Here is a 20294-nt window from a genome sequence, read left to right as displayed (position 1 = left end):
TTCAGTATCTCTGACCCAGTGCCTCAGGGTGTTCGATGCCTTAACAGGTGTTTTGCGAATGTGGGTTCGATCCTCTCGCATATCATGACTTTAAGAGTAAGCTGTCCAAAAAGAAGAAGTGAAAAGCTCTAAGAAAAACAGACAGAGCGTCTCAGATCAAATAGCTCAGTGTGTTAGAAGTCTGGTCAGAAGCTCTGAGGTTCTGGGTTTGATCCTTGTAAGTGTCAGTGAATTTAGAAACAGGGGGGTTATGGAACAGAAAACAAAGGCTGCCTGAAATTTTACTTCAAGATGCATGTTGCTGATTGCAATATTTAGTGATCTACATCCAGAACCAACTTTTCAGGTCATGTCCAGAGAGAAGATACAAGCTAAAGACTGTAAACAATAAAACATTAAATTGTTTGTTAATTTAAATCTGTCAGATTGTCCAGATTTTTTAAAATAAAATACAGACATCTACTTGACTTTAATACCTTTTATTAAATGTTTGATCTGTGAATAAATATCTGAACTGCAGCGACACTCAGGAACTGAAGCAGCATACAAACACATGAAGAAGAAAGAGAACGACACCAAAACACGTTACATTCAGAATACTTCAGTCACAGCTGCAAACAGAGACCACTTCATATCACAGGCGGGTCGGGATCACTTTGTCCTCATGTTGCTTCTTAAAATATTGCAGTTTTTAGGTACAGTTTTGTGCTTCTTTTCAGTCACCTTCACATTAAAAAAGCGATCTCAAACAAACTGCATGAACTGATACCAACCTGAGGGATACAAACCTCTCTCAGGGCACTGAATTTGAACTAAATTTGGATTGTGGATTGTTAATATCGCAGACATGTTGATTGCACTGGTTTCAGTTTGTCTGTACGGAAAACAACATCTGGAATATATCTGCATAAACGAAACAAAGAACAATCCGCTGGCATTAGAAAAGCTCCTTCTGTTGTGGACTGGACCTTCCTGAGTGTTTACATACAAACCATCATCATTCATGTGATACAATACAGTCAACACACTCCCCGCAAAAATCTTTAGATTGACAGCAATGAAAATGAACAGGGGTGTTACAGCATGACGTTGTGCACTCAAAAGAAATATATTTTAGTTCCTTAAAGTGGCAGAAGTCAGATTTTTTGTGGTCAGGTCGTAGTTATCCAAGGGAGGTTAAAATCAAGGGCAACTGGACTTGGTTAAAGAGACTCCCTTCCCCTGTTTAGTGATGGTTTCTCTATTCGGGTGTAAAAGGTCTCTTTCACTTTCACCTTGAAATTTCTACCTACACTTGAAGAACAAGGGTCACTATTTCCATGACAACAATATTTTGGACATGCAGGACAGATGGGTTGAAAGAGGACATTTACACCATAAAAGAGAAACCATCACTAAACAGGGGAGGAGGGTGTGAGACACCACTTATACATTTAGAAAGGCTGTGTCAAGCTTAATCAGTTGTTTTAATGTTACTATTGGACTTAATTTAGATGTTTTACTGGAGCTACATGATGTTTAAACATCTACGGCTGCATCACTCAATCAAATAGAAATATTCTAAAAAAAACAAATCATAAAAGTATAAAACAAACTTCTATTCTAATCTTTTGTTGGATGTTTACAGTAATTCACTGCTGGCAGTGTCATACATGATATCTTTCAACAGTCAGGAGACAACAAACAACCTGAATTTGGCTTTTGACTTTCTTACATTATTTCCTTACGTTACGGAAAAAAATAAAAAATAAAAAAAAATAATGCAGAGTGAAAAATAAAAGTCCAGTTTTTTGGGGGTAAAAAAAAAAAAAGAAAAACTGTAGTTACATAGCAGCAAAACAAAAAGCTTTTAACTTATAAAGGCTGAATATTGAAGTTTAAATAAACAAGCATGTAAATAATAATTAAAATGTCAGATTTAAAATTGAAACATTGACCGTGTGTTTGTGAAACCTACCTCACACGCCTCGTGCTGATCAAACTACAAATATACACCTGTACGTATTTACACACACACACACACACACACACACACACACACACACGGGGAAAATACATTCCCCACCATGTTGTGATGAAGATGCGAGACTCCAGATTACATTTGCTACCTTCTGTTACAGCTTTTCAGAATAAAAATAGTTGAAAGTAAATAACAGGGTCCATCGACTCACCAAATAAAGTCAAAATACAGAAGGAGAAATCAAATAAAAATATTTCCCCCCCAGTCACAGTACACACAGTATTACAATACAAGAACATCTAATAACACGAGCTTTTACACTGGAGGGATGGTGGGGGGCTGTTTAGTTTCATCTAAGGTTTTTTTTCCCCCCTCCACGGTACCGTTTATTGTCTGGGTTGATTTAATGTTCTTAACTGTTTCTATGTGTGGATGTTAAATGGAGTTTCCTTTCTGACGGTGTCTTCTCCCCTCAGAGAATCCTGTCCAGCTTGATTTGAGTGATTTCTTACACAAAAACCGTTCCCTTCAGGCGTTTTCCTGTCAGAGCATCCCGTCCAGGTTCTTCTCTGCGCTCTGCTTGTCGGTGGTGGTGGGTTCCTGAGGGCTGTACTGGGTGTGGTAGTCGCGGAGGATGGTGACCACGTCGTGGTGGCCGAAGTGAACCGCTTCGTCCATGGGTGTGTTCCCCCACCTGCAGCAGAGGGAGCAGTCAGAAGAGTTTTTTTAACACCTTTAGTCTATAAAATGATGTTCCCGCTTCCTACAGTGGGAGGTGATGCTTTGTTTTGTCTGACCAGCAGCCAAAAACACAAAGATATTTAATTTACAATGATATAAAACAGAACAGCAACAAATATTAAACATCTAAGAGGCTGAAACCAAAGAATGTTTGACATTTTGTTTGATAAATGACTTATTGACTTGATTATTAAAATGGTTGATTATTTTCTCCTAATAAGTTGTTATTAACAGCTGGTGGTTTTAAAAAGCTGAGGAGCTCCAGGATAACAATGAAATGTTCAGGAAATATCATTCATATACAGCGAGAACAACTAACTAAAAGTATACTGTGGTTAAAGTCTTAAGGTTACAATAAAACATCCGTGTCAAATGCCAAAAAAGTCAGACAAACATAATTGTGTGTATTTAAAAAGCACTTCTGAACCTAAAAGGTTAATTTCTGTATTTAAACCTGGGCCCTATTTTCAAATACCGTATGTTGAAGATGAAGTGACTAGAAGGTACAAAGAGGTTTGGAATCCGTGCAGCAGGCTCAGACTGTTACAGCAGCTGTCTATTATCAAGGAAAGGATCCCTAGGTGACCTTTTGTTTTTAACAATATACTGACGTCAGCTGTCTTCCTGCTTAAGCGTCACTCAGATAAGTTTGGTGGTGGTTGAATTTTACCTGTCTTTGGGAACTGGGTTGACTTTACAGGCCTCCAGCAGGAAGCGAACCACCTCAGCGTGTCCTGAAACACAGACACACGCACGAACATCAGCTCCACACACTCACTGATCAACACTGACGACTTATCAATAAATTGACAATGACCTCCTCGGCGTTTTACCTTCAGCCGCGGCGACATGCAGGGCCGTCCTGGAGTCGTAGTCCCTCTGCTCCATGTCCATGGAGGACAACGCAAACCTAGACAAACAAGCGACAAACGTTGATTCAAGAAAATTAATATTAGAGCGACAACAAAAAAATGCTTCCTAAAATCACACAGATGGAAGAAACTGAAGTCCTTTTTTACTTTTGCCACTTTTTAAATCTAAATATTTTACTCTTGAAGAAAGAAAACCACACGGAGTAAAGAGTCGTGTTACCTCCTCAGCGCCGAGACGTCTCCAGTGTAAGCAGCAAACAGCAGATTGATCACTGACTTCACCTGAAACACGGAGAAGAAGACAGCTGACAGGAAACTGGAAGCCATAACAAATTCTCCGCTTATTTGACGTTCATTAGTCGCGCATGCAACAAGAGTCAAGTGCAAATCTGACATTTTAGGAATGAGGGAATAAAAATGTTCATTCATTCATTCAACGCTGGCGATTCAGTTATTTTCCACCAGATGGCGCTTACAATTAAAATCCTTCACACAAGGTCAAACAGCATCCAGCACACAGCGGGAGGATGTGACGCAGACGGTCTGAAAAATGTTTCACTGCCTGGCAATTTAGACTAAAAATAAACCTCAACAAGAGGAGAATAAGAGTGTAACCAGTCGCATGGTTAGAGGATGGGGGGGAGTTTGAAGGAGGGTGGATAGAAACTGACGAAGGAGCGTTTTGCTGGGACTCACCCTCTGGTCTCCTCCCTCCCTGCGAGGATCCAGTTTCTTAGCAAAGTGTCTCAGGTTATCGTAGTTGTGAAAGTTACAGAGGGACACCAGGTCCTGAAAGGCAAGAAGAACCTGCTTATTTACACAAATACACTCTGTCCACGCGGGACAGACGAGCTTTAGAGGGCTGTAATGCTCAGTTTGTCGACATATTCACGGGAATGAAGCCTTTTTAACACCATTTCCACCAAACATCAGGTCTCGACCGCAGCTCAAGTAGATAAAAGTGTCTGGTTTTTTTGGCCTCAGCATCTGGACGTGAAAGTTGTGCCTGTGATGTAACACAGAGCATCTGTCCAGACACTCATGTGGGGTGAATAGTCTTCCATCAAAGTACTACCAGGCTTTTGTAGTGTACCTTTTTATGGTTTTTAGATAATATTCTGTAAATTCTTCAAATATAAACCCTAACGACTAGTTAAAATAAATTAAAACAGAAGTACGAGCATTAGTCAGTAATTGTACAATGTAAATAGTCCAAAATAAAATTACAACTAAAACAATTAGTGAACTTATGCAACTATTTTGATTAAGATTAATTATCCAGGTTGGTTTTAAATAGTAGAAATACCCAATGTTTTCTGGTTCCCAGTCTCAAATATAAATACTCGCTAGTCTTCTTGGACTTCTATGATGAGTGAAACATCTTTGGGCTTCAGACTAGAAGGTGATTTGGGAGTGGATTTTCCCACTCCAACAAAAATACTTAATACCGTCTCATCCCCGAGAAAATAAATGAAAGAAAATCAGAAAATAGGGTTTATTCATATTAAAACTGCCTTTTTCTACCTAAAAACTGATCTATGATTCCCGTCCTGCCTGTCCCGTACCAGTCCTGTGATGAACAGTGAAAACAACGTCCTGTCCCACAGGAAAATACTACTTCTGCTACAAAATAAGACTCCTGAAGACGCCACCTTGGGCTCTGGGGAACCAGTTGGAAGTTAAAGTCTGCGGTTACCGTGCAGAACTGGATGCCTCTGACGCTGTTGCCCAGCTTGTCGAGCGGAGGAGACCAACACATGATGCCCATCACGTTTGGAACAACCAGCAGGATCCCGCCAGCGACACCGGATTTAGCCGGCAGCCCGACCTGAAACAGAAAGACGAGGACGTGTTATCAGAACTCCCACATGCTTATTGGTCAAGAGGAGCGTGGTAGGTGTTTGATGAAGGAGACACTGACGTGGAAAGCGAACTGTCCGGAGAAGTCGTACATGCCGCAGGAGTGCATCAGACTCAGCGTGTTTCGCACCGCCTCGGGGCTCAGCACTCGCTCTCCCGTGATCGGGCAGAAGCCGCCGTTGGCCAGCGTAGCCGCCATGACGCTGGCGCTCTCACAGGTCACCTCGATGGAGCACAACTGATGGAGAATACATAAATATTTTAAATGCTACAAGAGGCTGTTCTTGTTTAACACGCTACTGCGGCTTTAGCTTCTTCTTGCTACTTTTTAATAGTTATTTTACAGAAAAAGGTGTGTTTTGCATTTACCTGAAAATAGAAGTCGAGGATGGAGGTCATGTCTGTCCCCTCTGGAAAACACTGAAGGAAGAACAACATTGTCAACCTGTCTGAATCCTGTAGAATCACTGCTTTACAAGGCAAAATTACAGAGCAGAGCAGTTAGCGGCTACAGTTAGAAAACAAAAGGAATGTCAAAATAGAGCCCACGGAAGCATATTAACTTCAAAAACTTGAAATACATGTATGTAAAGTGAACAATTTTAAAGGTTTGTCTTGATTATTTTTACTTTACAGATCAGTTTATAAAAGTACAGTTGACCAAAAATTACCATTAAGTGATTTATGCACCTTGTTATGTGGTAGTGTGAGTTTAGAGAAAAAAAGAAATCTAACAAAGTCTGTTTCAGAGAAATAAAACCAGCTGCTGCACCGTGAGGAGGTTTCTCTCAGCTGTAGAAGACCTTTGACCTCACCTTCTTCTCCTTCAGGTAGTAGCCGATGGCAAAGTTTCTGTCTCCAGACTCTCGCTCCGACTGGAAACTGGGACACACAGAGAGAGAGGGAGGAGGTTTGTTTGTCTTTAAACACCACGACTCAGCTCATGTTATATAAAACTCAAACTTTCCAACTGGAACAGTTTTCGTGACCTCAAATTCAACTCGGTGATGCAGGACTGTCCTTCACATCTCTGAGACTTCAGCTTTAAATATTCACTGCATATAATAAAAATCAATAAAACATCTGTGTTTTCGATCTGTAGTGTTCAGCATATTCCTGTAGCTGTACTCACGTGGCGTTGCTGAAGCCAACGTACTCGTTTCCTGCCAGTTTGTTCATGAAGTTCATGACCTGCAGAGCAGAGCAGCAGATTTCGAGTAAAGGATCCACCAATAAACCAAATTAAACTTTACACATAATGCATCCCATTAAGGAAGCAACCATTTTCCAATTTTAATGGAATTTAAACCCATTTTCGAATTAATTGCCAACTTTTTAAAATAAATTAAAGCAAAAACACCCCAAATAAACAGTATATATGGTTTCTCAGATGTGAATATTTGCCGGTTTTCTTGACATGAAACTGAAGATCTTAAGGTTTTAGGCAGCTGGATAGTATTATTCACTTTATCTCACATTTTATAGACCAAATGAGAAACCGATTTATCAAGAAATAATTGGTAAATTCATCCATAATGAAAATAATTACTAATTGCAACTTGGCACAAAGTTACAAAACTTCACTTTGGAAACTTATTTTCCAAAAAATAACACGTTAACATTAAGAGAGAGACACTCACAACAACACACTAATACTCACATAATCAAATTTTTCAGCGTTGCTTGCCCCTTGCTGAAACACAAACAGAACAATCAGAATATTAAAAACAGCTTCTCGGCATTTTAAATCGAACATCAAACTGACACCGACACTAAAAGTTACCCATGTCAAGACATTAGCACTGTTATGTATGATCCATTTCTCTATGGTTTAAGTTTACATCACTACTGGTTTTAAAAAGTTGAGCTCATCCGTTATGTGACCAATCAAACCAATCAATGAATTAAGATTAGAGGAGGGCGACTAGCTGGAGATGGAGGAGATGAAAGAAAACAGTTAATCCATTCAGGGTTTCTGGTTTTGTAAAAGAACAGAAAAAAAATCAAAGAGAAATGTGTTTATTTTGAATTAAACTTGTTTTATCAAGGTAAAATAACTACAGTTGAGTTAGGTGGAGGTGTAACTATTGATTGGCATACAGTGAGTCTACAGGTGTGTTTATTGTCTGAAGCCGTGGCTGGTGAGTTAGTTTACTTTCCTTTAAAGGTGCATTTACACTGCGAGCCACATGACAAACAAGTCACAGGACTTCTTAAAAAAGGGGCATTCCACCAAATTTCACACGCCAAAGTCAATCTACTCGTCATGTTGAGACTACTCAGCCTGGGGAAACATCTGTATGGGCGCTTCTCAAGTCTCTTAATTGCGTCCGTGCTTCCCTCACTTGCTTCTTTTCCTGTAACTAAGCCAGGAGAGAAGGAACGAGGAAATAAGTTTTTAGAGACATGAGATGTCTGTTTCTGATGACGGCGGCAGCTGATGACGGTCGGCTCTAACAGCTGGAGAGACTTTTGATGGAGTTTGTGTCTGCACACATGTGCACAGTGTTGGTACTAATAAAGTCTGACAGTTATCAGTGTAGAGCAGCATGATTCCCTGTTACCTGCACATGAAAAACTATAGCTTATGGTAAGGTATGTCCTGCTCAGAGGCACAGGATCATTTCTACTGGCACAACACTCACATTATCTGCATTTATATTTATTGATTCTGACTGAATCCGTTATTGAATAACCCAGAATATCATCACGGTGTCTTGGGATTTATTGGCCTAAATGTTTCAGGGAAACTGAAACGATGTAACTTGTATCAAAGTTGACGCTCAGTTTTTGGCTTTCTGTTTATTAGCGTTTTTTTTTTTAGCGCAGCAGCTTTCATCAGCTGATTTTACTCGCGGAGCCGCCGGCTGCTTTCATCAGATGCTTTGCTTGCTTCATTAGAGACTTTGGTGCAGTTTAGTGACTTGTCCGACTCCTCAGTGTGCTAGGTTATATCGTCGTCTGTTTGGACTAAACACAGGAATGACCAGCCTCACATGTGACTGAATAGAAATGACACTTAATCATGCAAAACATGTTTCTTGCTGACAGACTCTCCGACTCTCTCTGACTTTAATTGTCTCCATAATAAAAGTTGTTGGGAGAAATAAAAGAAATAAAGTTGTGTGCGGGGCTTTGGTTGTTCAGACCTACAATGAACACATATTCTAACAAGACAGTGAATCACAGAACAACTCAAATATAGTTTGCTGTTTGTTGCACTATAGAACATTTTCTGGAGCTTTGCACATATTAAGGATTAAAAGTCAGAATATTTCGATTTCTGTTGCTTCAACTTCGGCAATAATTTTTTGTGTCGTCTTGGGATTCCCACAAATATAGTGAAGTACCGCACTAAATCACTGGATTGTCTCTTTAAATCAATAATTAGGTTTGTGCTCGTTATCAAAAACCAAGAGTCTACAGCTGTGCTATGCCAGCTGCTGTGTGAGATGCTACTGAGGCGCTAACATGCTGATGGAAATGTCCTTGGAAACTTTGACCTGATGATGGCACTAAAGTTAGGCCAATTCATCCTGAGGGGAACATAAATGGCTGAACCAAATATCATCCGGTAGCTGTTGAGATTGGAGCTGCATTTTGTTTTGTCAACTATTAATTTACTATTTTGATAATCGATTAATCGCTTTGAGTGCTTTTTTAAAGAAAAAAAAAAACAACTTCCTAATTCTCTGATTCCAGCTTCTTAAATGTGAATATTTTCTGGTTTCTTTGCTCCTTTATGACAGTAAACTGAATATCTTTTGGGTTGTGGACAAAACAAGACATTTGAGGATGCTTTAGGAAACAGTGTTTGACATTTAGACCAATTTTCTGACATTTCATAGACAAACAATTGTTCAATTAAACAGATTAATTGACAATGAAAATCATTAGGAGGATCGACCGTCCAAGTATACAGACGTATGCAAATATTATCCCCTCTATTAAAGCTAGGTGTGTAGACTGAAATCAAAATTGTTATATTAGAATATTTTCTAGATAGATATGGCAGATTACAAATAAAATTATATATTTTTAATGCAACAAATAACAGTGTGCTTCTCCTGCTACAGATTTTATTGGACAAGGATCTTCAGGCGTATTAGACTAAAACTCAATGTTTGAAATAATAAATTTAGAGATAAACATTATAGGACTTTGCTGCTAATTGTAGGAGTTAATTATGGCCACTCATCATGCCATGTAGCTTGCAGTGTAAACACACATGGGTTGGGTTTTATCACTACTGTGGCCGAGGGACAAAACTGATGTTCTGGCTTAAGTTGTCTGTACTGACTGCTAAAGACTGGATATAAACAAAAAACAAAGAGGTCCTTTTTTAAATAAGAATGGAGCATGTGGTTGAGTTGAGCCAGAGCTGTTTATAATCCAGACGTATAAACAGTTTTGGAGAATGCAGGTGAATAAAACTATAAAAGCAACATTTAAAACATTCATTAAAAACAGCCATGTGAAGGCTAAAAGCTTGTCACAAATCCAGACAAAAGAGGGGAGAAAATAATTAAAAAGGAAAAATTACCAACGTCATTGACCTGTTGCAGTGGTCATAATATCCCAAAGATCCTACTGCTGTAAAATATGCAACAACACATAAAACCACACAACGAGCCTTGAAAAGGTACATTGCAAATGAGTGTATTTGAAGTGTAGATCTAGATTCAGAGAGAGCAGGGGGAGAGGGGGGCATGCACAGAACCTGGTTTTATTATTCGGGTCAATGGATATGATAAAATCCAACCTTCAGCTACAGACACGTCAACAGTGAAAACAACGGTTTCATATCATACGGGAATGATCGACAGAAGATTCAAGAATTCTCTGCTTTACTTTCATATTGCAGATAAAACATTTTATCTAATCTTGAGTGTTCAAATGTATTTTCCATTCCCATTTGATGTGAACGCAACAGAAGACACAGCCGGGGTCATGTAAAATAAAAGAAATGTATTTTAAAAAACAACAGCAACACGATTCTGTGGTGTTTTTGTGCGTTTTAAGCCCTTTTAATTAAATCCTTTAGAGTTTCTTGCTACAAGCTAACATGTGCTGTTTGCTTTTACTCTTGAAATCTATCAGGCCAGTGAAGAATAGAGCAACAAGCTGACAGAGAAACAGCTTTATTGTGAGGTAACATTTCTATCCTGACAGTTTGTCTTGTGATTGTTGAGAATGTGGGTGACGACGTTTGTTTAGCGGCATTTTTGAAGCTCTTGTGCTACGCGTTTCTGGTACGTCATGTAGTTATGTTGAGTGTAGGGGAGACCGGGGGCAATTGTAACATTGTTTACATTTTCCTTAATAACTCACAGACTACTTGAGATACACTAGTCATCTTTTGATACAAGAAACGAAAAGATATACGTGCACTAATTAATGATACAATTGGTTTACTTTCACTTATAAGAACAAGACTAAAATATTTAATTAAATGCAAGAAGTCAGAGTGCTGGGGGCAATTGTAACACAGCAAAATATGTCATATTAACCTCAAAGTCATTACTGCTAATGTTACTTAAGAGTTTTTTTTTATATGGTTCAAATTATTTTAGATGTCAGGCATCTTCTGCTAAACTCTCTATTCTAATTTCATAACATTGCTTTTCACGAGTGAACTAGTCATTCTCTTTGGTTTTGCTGGGTCTTCCACCCTACAGACAGGCTGACAATGAAAGGAACTTCACTTTTGCAGACTTAGGCGTATATAACATTCACACTTTCTGTTAAACAGACATAAATTGGCATTTAAAATGTTAATTGATGATTTTGTTTATACTAGAACAAATCAATTTCTTTTAATACACCCTTTTTGTGTAGTAAATGTTCACTTTCTAACAAAAAAATGTCAAAACAGACAAACAACATTGCTGCTTACATTGGGCCATGTGGCTTGGAACATAAAATCTTGTATGCCCGCTAGCCACAACTATATTAGCACAGTTTGTTAGTTTAAATTTGCAGTCGTCTAAACTTTAGACACCAGAAGAGAAATACTGTACATCCAAAAAGCTACTTTCATTCCTCAAAATCAGTATTTAAGGTTAAATGATCCTGCTCCTTTTCCACAGGCAGAGAGAGAATCCTATGGAGCGTGTGCAGATTAAGGGTCATCACTCTAGCTTGTTCCTTAAATTGCCCCCGGTTTCCTGCGACACGCCCGCTGAAAGTATTTACACTTTGAGCAGCCACATGAAAAAAAGCTGCCCCTGTTCAATGGTCAACGTGAGACAGATAATTGGCAGCTCTAGTTTAAGATTTCTTCCCACTCTGAGCAACGTATTCCAACAGTCCACATTTGCATCTCCTGAAGAGCACTGACTTGCTTTGTCAACAGTATAATTTCATCAATCACAAATGTAAGAGACAAATGTACACGTGTCTTTTACTTTATAAGCTCATAATTTCATCGTAACTCATTTAGCACTCGATATTAAGTCACCAAAATGTAAGATCACTACATGGAAACAATCAGGACTGGATGGGATTACAAGGCAACTTTGTTGTGTGTGTGAAGGGACACTACAGTATGGCCAATGCTTTAAATAATGCTTAAAAGAACCCAAACTTTTCCAGAGACTGTTTCTATTTGACTTATGAGCTCCCTGAAGAGAGGCAAGAAGTATCTGATATTCTCCTCAATGAAAATAGCACTGCCTTTGGCATTCAGGTGACTGCAGCAGCTAGATTAATAGCACAAGGGAGGGTCACAAGTGTGACAGTGTAATTAAACCGCTCGTCGTGATCCTCACTGGCCTATCGAGGTGGGACAGTTTCAGTTTCTTAATTTTAAATCAGCAGGTGGGGCTCTTGTGTCTGTCTGGAGGTCAGAGGAGGATATTTAATGAAACGTTCAGGAGGTTTCTCTGACTGAAGCTGGTAATGTGGTGGAGCTGACCTGACCGCCCCCATCTCCGCCCACACTGTAAACTGTGTGTATGTGTGTGTGTGTGTGTGCGCAGGATATCTGATGCTGCTTTCAACCAAATCCCCTTTCAGCGTGATTATCTATAACCTTAATCTCCCTGTATACAGTAATCTGCCGCAAACAAGTTCTCCAGGCGATTATAATTTGTACAGTTAGAAATTCTGAATTCAGTTGTCAAAGGACATCTGTGAAACATCTGCATTTTAAAATATAAAAAATGACAAATATGAGGCTTATAACTTAAATCACCTAGTTAAATTTATTCGTTTGTATTTGAGCTGATCAGACGTATGTACGTGCAATTTACCTTAATGAGGGAGGTACAGACGATAGCGCCAGCATTAACCATGGGGTTGTGTGGTTTATCTGTAGGAGAGAAAATAAAGGTTTGGATCAGCAACGTACACAAAATAAATGTTAACAAACTGGATAACCAGCAACCTGGAAAAATAAATTATATCAGTTTATTTTTAAAAAAAGTCTATAGTACAAACTAAAAAAACGTCAAAACACATCTGAATAATCTGAGTGATCAACATGACGAGGTAACTACACAATAGCATAACACACACTCACACCAACTAACATGCAGTAATACACCACTTCCCCTCTGTGTTTTAATCTTCTTATGCAACAAGCCAATGTTTTTCAAAAAAAACCCTAACATCTAAAAATAAACAGCTGGAATATTTCAGTTGCCAGCGAGTCCTTTGCTTTGTTAGAAAACAACAGAGGAAACCGGAAACTTTCTCACACCAGAGTCTATCTACATTTTCCAGCACACAACAGTATTTTTTCTGATGATTCATTTCTGGTGATTCTCCAGGATTTAAATGAGTTTTGCAAAACAGCGGCCTACATTTTGTTAGACTTAGATTAATGAAACATTTAGTTAAATTTACAGAAAGACTTTGTGTTTATGGTTAAATATTGAAAAGTCAGCATGTATAAACAGCAGATATGTTTACTTTGCTATATTAATGTGTTGTGATAAGCTAGTTTGAAAGGAGGCTGCAGACAAAAAAAAAAACCCAACTATATTTATATAGATTTGTGTTTACTGTTGTTGCGCAGCTCGTCACCAAAACAAAAACAAAACCTCGTTTGTGTCTCAGAAACAAAGCTATTTTTGACCAAATCTAGACAGAGTAGAGTTAGATGAGTTAGGGTTTGTTTAAATGGACCATCCATGAGTGTGATAATGTTATCGGGGTGAAACACTAAATGGCTGGAGCGCTCTTTTAAAGCCCGAAACGAAAACGGACTGGTGGTGTATTTTGTTCCCTTTAAATATCTGGGCTAACTAGGATCCCGCTGTCATCACTATAGCATGCGCAGTGCTTACAATCTCAATTAGACCTGACCCATCCTTGAAAACTTTTAGGCAAAGATTTATACTGATAAGAATTACTTTGGTGGTTTTTATTTATTTAAATGCCTTTTCAGGAATCTCCTACTATGGAACAGAAATGTAGACTTTGTGATAAATATCGTCATATCAGTTGACACCAAAAAAAGAGATCCTGTTCAAAGTTTGCCATACATACACAATAAATCTCTAGTGCTCCTGCCTCCTCTCCTCAGTACATTTCAGACCTGTGGGAAACTGGATGTCTTTGGCTGAACAGACAGAGTCTTATTGTCTCTGCTGCTCAGCTCTGGCTGGTTTTATAGAGTCACATGCCAGCAGCTGGTTGCATTTCCAGGTTAAGTCTATTTTACACACTGGCCACTCTGTTTTTATTCTGCTGTGGTGCTGTAACCTCTCATTAACAATTTATTACAGTTCCATGGCAACAAGGCAGTGAGATGGCCCCTATTAAGGTGAGTGCAGGAGCCTGGAGTTCACAGCTGGCTGAACAAACACAGAGGGTGAGTGGATGGTATATTTCAGATATGGACTCATTGTTTCCTCACCCTCCTCGTTCAGGAAGAGCTTGTTGAATCGCAGACCGCTGGGCTCTTTGCCGATGAAGCGGTGCACGTACTCGGTGCCGTGGTCGTGAACGGCGATGGCGTACTTCAGCGGCTTAACGCAGGACTGCAGACAGAAAGGAACCTTGGTGTCGCCAACAGTGTGCCTGAGGAAGTGACGCGCAGATATTTGTTTACACACGTGCCTTTGCAGAAGGTTTACAGTTTTCGTACGCAACTATACTCGCAACTCGCTGAACATGCAAAAAAGAACAGCTTTAATAACAATTCAGTTGTACCTCTGTCCATCGACGGTGCACAGGGCGACGGCCCACAGGTCTGGGCTGAAGCGAGCCAGCTGAGGAATGTAGTCTGCCACCTACAGCATCAAATAACACACACTGTTCCAGTCAGAAATATCTCATTTTTATATGACAGACGTTGCACAACTAGTTCCAAATACTGCCAGTGAGTGTAAATTTAACACAAGCAGACTGTAGCAGCAGAGGTCTCTGTCTGCCAGCACCCCTCACTCACCTGCCCTCCGGACATGTTTTTGGCGTTCTCATAGAGCTCGTCGATGTGTGCGGAGAAGGACTGGAAGTCTGGGATGACAAACTTCTTCCTGAAGGCCTGGGTGAGCAGGACAATGTTGCTCTGGACACATCTAAGACAGGAGATAAGACAAGAGTTCAGGCCTCCAGTTAGTCTACAGCCACGACTCAGGGGAGCAGTCTCTGCTGGTGTTTGTGTTAACATACTTATCAGATATCAGATGAATGTTTCCTGAAGAAACAAGCACAACATGAACCCTTAAACTTTGACCTGAAGACAGAAAAGCTGACGTAAGCCGGGCAAGTGTAAGACTTGTTAGCTGGAGCGTGTTTTCTGATCAATAGTGGGAAAAGTTAACTCATCCATTGTCTTCGGTCTTCCTGGTTATTATGAAGAGGGTCTTAACCACAATTCTTAATTTCTATGGACAGGTGATTAATAATTCACTTGTTTGATGGTTAAATGCCTGATAAATCTGATAGTTCAGTGTCATAAATATCTCTTTTCTAAATGACTCAGCTTGATGGGAGGATTTCTGCACCTTTGATTAACCAAACTGAGAGCTGAATTCTCCCCAGTCTGGTCAGGGGTTTCCAGATGTTGTCCTGATCCTTTTTAATTGAGAGATTTAGGACTACAGAGAGTAAACACATGACTCTACGTAGTAAGGCGGTGAGCTGGAAGCTCTGGTAGCAGGGAGATTTGTGGCTCAGCTACCTCAATGCATCAAACCCTGTCTAATCCCTGTAGCATTGGATTCCTGCAGAGAAAACACACGCTGCACTCTTCCGCCTGCTCACGTGCTTCCCCCTGTGAGGTTGAGCTCTATAAATAAGCCCGGGGAGCGGAAGTGATGGATGCCAGCCAGGCGCGGCTGTGCCGGGGCCTGTTCGGTGAGGATTCAGCTCCCCGGTGAGCCGTCATATGTCCCGACACACAACGCGCAGCTACCCAAGCTGTCACCCAATATTGTCTCAGCATCGTTTCTTCTAGGGAGGGGGGGGGTTCCAGTTGTGGTTTTACAGCTACTTCTGGGGCTATTTGATTATTGTATAAATAAACAATGTGCTGCTTGTCTTAGTGTCATAAAAATGTACATTTCATTTAGTTATGGTAACTTTTTTTTTTTTTATTTAATTTTTCCAGACTTCAGTCTTTACGTCTGTGTTTAAAATAGTAACTCTGCTGATTTTACACATCAAAGTCTGTTGAAACGTCTTGAGGAGCTGAAGCGCACGCTTTAAAGCCTTTAGTGTCTCCAGAGAGAGCTGTGTGAAGTCTGATAAATGTCCTCAAGTGACGTCACCTGAGTCAGCGTCCACTAACAGTATGAAAATGAAAACGGTCTGTTGGTCTAGAGTTAGAAACAAGTGAGCTCACAGGCTCCAGGCTACATTAGTTTAACACACCATTGCATTGTGGGTAATGTAGGCACCAAGTTTTCAAGGATTTTTTCCCCCATTTTTTCCCCCCACTGTGAGTCTGACAGTGTTATAAATAGTGCACATATGTGGATTATTGTTTCAGATTCACTTTGAGTAGTCACACTTTGTGATATCTGATTCATGTTTTATGTTACAGTCAAAAAGCTTCTCTGCCACAAGTGGTTTTATAACAACTAATTATTTTACGACCTGCTCACAGTTTCACTGATTTGACCTTTGATCTTAGATTAGTGAGGCGGTTCTGTGCGCTGTAGAAAATCATGTTTCATATCCAATGTCGTTAACACACAACTGTATATTGAAGCAGTTTAACTCTCTTTTATCAGTTCTATCACAAACATAACCGACTCATCTTTGAATATCTTTAACAGATTTTACGGTTTAAAATAATTAGCAGGTGTTAAGACGGTGCAGTAAAGTCAGTCCTACCTCATGTGTCCTTCACAAACTAACATGTTTCTGTTAGATAACGTCTTGTTGTTATCTATAATTTAAAAAAATATAGGGCTTGAATAACTATAAATGTTTCCGTTTTGATGGTGACACTGTTGTGTTTTCATATGTGAAAGAGCTTCTTGGTGTTTTATTAAAGTTTAAGCTGGTGACATTTTACTGTTATTCAAGCCCTATTTTTTACTCCAGTTGCTGTGCTCTGGACGAAAACCTCAACAAGAAGCCGATGACGCGCAAACTGAGGAGTTATTAATAATTAATGACATGCAGTGACCTTTTTTTGCTGCAAGGAGGTGCAGAGGACTCTGACCAGCATTAATAATTCTTATGATAGACTGACGAAAGACTCATCTGTGGGAGTGGTGATGCCACGGTGGATAAGACACATCCCTTTGGTGTAGGAGATCTCGGTTTGATTCCCACTGCAACACATCCACCATTGGCGCCCTGACCAAGACACTTAACCCCTAGTTGTTCCAGAGGCGTGCAACCTCTGACATATAGCAATTTCAAGTCTTTTTGAACAAAAGTTAACTAAAGAAGCTGTAATGTAATGATGTTGCTGATAATAAAAGGTGGGACAGCAAACAGGATATTCCATTATATAACATACCACATTTAAGATAAAATATTAAGAGAAGGTTTGATTTGAGTTTCCAAGAGTCTAATTTTAGCTTTACAAAAACTGTTTCTATCAATCGCAGTAAGTCAAAAATATGTATTGAATCTGCTGCAGATGTTAGAACAATCTTCTCTCTCCTCTGGCACATTTGCATTGTTCGTTATATTGAAAAAGACAAAATTCAGAAAGGTCTTGGACTATTAAAACTCTGCCATTGCTGCTATTTCCAAAGCAATACAGAATGGGTTCTCTGAAAGACAGCTGGGTTGCAACTTAAGGGGAAAATTTTAAGACTCCCAACCAGGAAAAGTTTCTGTTATCTGTCTATGGTGTTTGTTGTGCAACAAGCTAAATGGTGAATTAAAGCATCCAAACATATTTTGTTTAAAAAACATGTACAAAGACATTATATTCAAGAGGTAAAGAGATGATGTAGGGTTCTAATAATCACCTGGGGTTTTATTTTTATTATTATTATCATTTGAATATGTATTTAAATACAGATTATCATTTTGTAGATTTATTATTTTATAGCTGTATTATAGTGAATTATTGCATTTAGGGTATAAAGGGGTACGAGTAGATAGGTTACATTTTTTTTCCTTCTGTTTTTTACTTCAATTAAGTTTTTGTTTGTTTTATGTTCAAAATAAAAACATCAATCAATCAATCAATCTATATTGTGAAAAAGAAAAACCTACTTTTTGAAGAGGTGTCGGTCTAGTGCGCCGTCAGAGGTCGTCTTCACGGTCACCTTCAGCATCTCCATACATTCTTTCAGCCGGGGGTCTCCTGTGCGAAGCCCTGTGGCTTTAAGAGCCTGTACAGAGAGAAGGGGACAGCAAATCAATAAAGCTACGAGCCGTAAACAGACTCCTGAAGAGTCAACAAATGCTGCTCAAGATTCAGCCAGGGAGAGATCTACAAGGAGCGATGCTGATTCACTGCCTACCTGCAGTTAAATCATCTACAACACTCACATTTGTCTATAAATCCTACAGTACAGGAAACTAATCATTTCAAACATAAATCCTCAGTGATCGTTCCTATTCTGAGGACTCACTGTGGTGAATTTGTGAGCGGGGATTTTTTCCTGGCCCTCTGCGATGGTGTAGAAGAGCAGGTCCTCCAGACTGGGCAGGATGCCCGCCTTTCTTCTCCTGCAGGAAAGAAAAACAAAAATACGCATGCAGAAAAGTGAGAAAGGTAACTCCACAGTGAGACCGGCTGTGGTGGGAACATGGAGGGGAACTGCAGCAGAGGGAGGAGAGAAAAGCTTTTTGACTGCAAGGAGAAGCAGTGAGTAATAACTGTGATACTGCACTGGAAAACACTTACACTGACCTTACAGCAGTAATATAACCTGTGGAAAAGACTTGTACCGTTTGTCCTTTCCATAAGCTAATATGCTGCCATAAGGCCACTGTAATGTTAACTGTTAATTGTCTGCTTTGCTAGAACACCAGCCAGAAATATGTTTAAAAAAGCCGACTAATATGTGAACTAACCGAACTACTCGCTACATAGTTTTTAGACCCAGAATGACACCATGATTGTGAATTGTACATTTATTTATGCTGTTTGAGTTGGGGTAAATCCTTGGGACAGAAAGAAACTGACGCCGCCTTACAGTGAGGTGTCGGTGCAGTTCAGCAGAATAAAAGCACAATCTGTGATTTGTGATGACTGGGCCTTAACTGCAGCAGCTGTGATGTGGAAGCTCGCCAGAGCTCTTGGCAAATGTTGTTCAGTAGCTGGAAGCAGGCTGAGAAACGACCACCAGCCTCCCACTGAATCAGTGAATAAGTTCACAGCGTCACCGGAGGCCTAATTATTTCTTCCAGAGCTGAAAGAGCGGGGAAAGCTGAACTACAAGCATCTCCACTCTCACTTGTCATGGCAGCCATTGACATTTGTTCTCTGCATAGCTTAGTTACAAGCACCACAACGTTCACAGGGAAGACTTTTAAACGTCTCAGCAGTGACACTCGACTCTTCACTTCTATAACGATATTTGTTTCATTTTGATTTGTGGTTAGCGGTATTTTCTAGCTAGCCATATCAGAACAAGCATAGGTGCGGTTTTATTTTTTCAACATAGGTGTCACTCTGTCACTACAATAACTAAGTTCTGGTTTCAAATACAGAAGCTTTTTCACTATCTCAGTTTAGGGAATATAAATATGTTTTATCCCTTTTTACCATTTAACAAAGTATGCCAAAACTGCTGAAGTTTTCAGTATTAAATAAAAAAATAATAATAATACCTTTGTTAACATGCGAAAGCCTCTTATTATGCACACTGGGCACTCTGCATGCGATTGTCATAATGTATTTAGGTTTCTATCGAGCAGCGAGCTGAACTGCTGCTTGCAGACTTTAATAATAAAACTCATATTTCAGCCATTCTTTTCCTATATTTCCTGCACCACTGAATGTGTTTATTATCCCCATTCTTTGTGCTGCTATAATCCTGTAACTTTTGTTCCCAATCACGATCACTGAATTGAATCCATTTTATTTTCAAAGTGTCTGATGAGTTTTATTGTCTTGGCCTGGCTGGTATTCTAAGCAGCGCTTCCACACCAATTCGTATCTGGGAGGAAAGTTAGTAGCGTGTCAGGAGGCAGACGGGACAACCGGCTCACAGCAGGCTCTCTGCTATGATTCATATCAACACCAAATTGGATTTGTGCAAAGCTCTGGGTGCCCAGGCGCACTCTGTCCTGCAATGCATTGTGGGACACTGGCCTGTATGCTAGGAGAGGGTGTCTGAAGGTAAAGCTTAAGTTGGCAGGTGGCTCCTCGCAGCAGCAGCAGCCAGCCTGATATAAAGCTGACCCTTGGAGAGCAGAAATCTTACAGTTCGTCATCTCAGACTCAGCATTAACAGAGTTTCCTCTGGATTTATTCAGCGGCAGTGAGC

The 20294-nt window shown here is 39.8% G+C and overlaps 1 protein-coding gene across 1 annotated transcript in view; it reads right to left on the bottom strand.

Moving 5' to 3' along the window:
* Positions 1-463: 463 nt before the first annotated feature.
* The window catches only part of glsa (glutaminase a), a 29344-nt gene continuing 9513 nt past the window's right edge, over positions 464-20294 (bottom strand). Inside the window, exons 2-18 of the mRNA XM_046052511.1 lie at positions 18432-18528; positions 18070-18188; positions 14831-14960; positions 14593-14672; positions 14297-14460; positions 12687-12745; positions 7094-7126; positions 6566-6624; positions 6249-6315; positions 5803-5853; positions 5495-5671; positions 5270-5401; positions 4270-4362; positions 3794-3855; positions 3535-3611; positions 3372-3435; positions 464-2654 (exon numbers count right to left, since the gene is read on the bottom strand). Coding sequence (XP_045908467.1) covers positions 2504-2654; positions 3372-3435; positions 3535-3611; positions 3794-3855; positions 4270-4362; positions 5270-5401; positions 5495-5671; positions 5803-5853; positions 6249-6315; positions 6566-6624; positions 7094-7126; positions 12687-12745; positions 14297-14460; positions 14593-14672; positions 14831-14960; positions 18070-18188; positions 18432-18528 — 1615 coding nt within the window. The 3' untranslated portion in view covers positions 464-2503. The remainder of the gene's footprint in view (positions 2655-3371; positions 3436-3534; positions 3612-3793; positions 3856-4269; positions 4363-5269; positions 5402-5494; positions 5672-5802; positions 5854-6248; positions 6316-6565; positions 6625-7093; positions 7127-12686; positions 12746-14296; positions 14461-14592; positions 14673-14830; positions 14961-18069; positions 18189-18431; positions 18529-20294) is intronic.

This window comes from Micropterus dolomieu, linkage group LG01 (assembly GCF_021292245.1).
Source record: "Micropterus dolomieu isolate WLL.071019.BEF.003 ecotype Adirondacks linkage group LG01, ASM2129224v1, whole genome shotgun sequence".
Taxonomy (NCBI): Eukaryota; Metazoa; Chordata; class Actinopteri; order Centrarchiformes; family Centrarchidae; genus Micropterus; species Micropterus dolomieu.
Note: the sequence above shows the minus strand (reverse complement) of the source record. Positions and strands in the feature narration are given on the sequence as shown.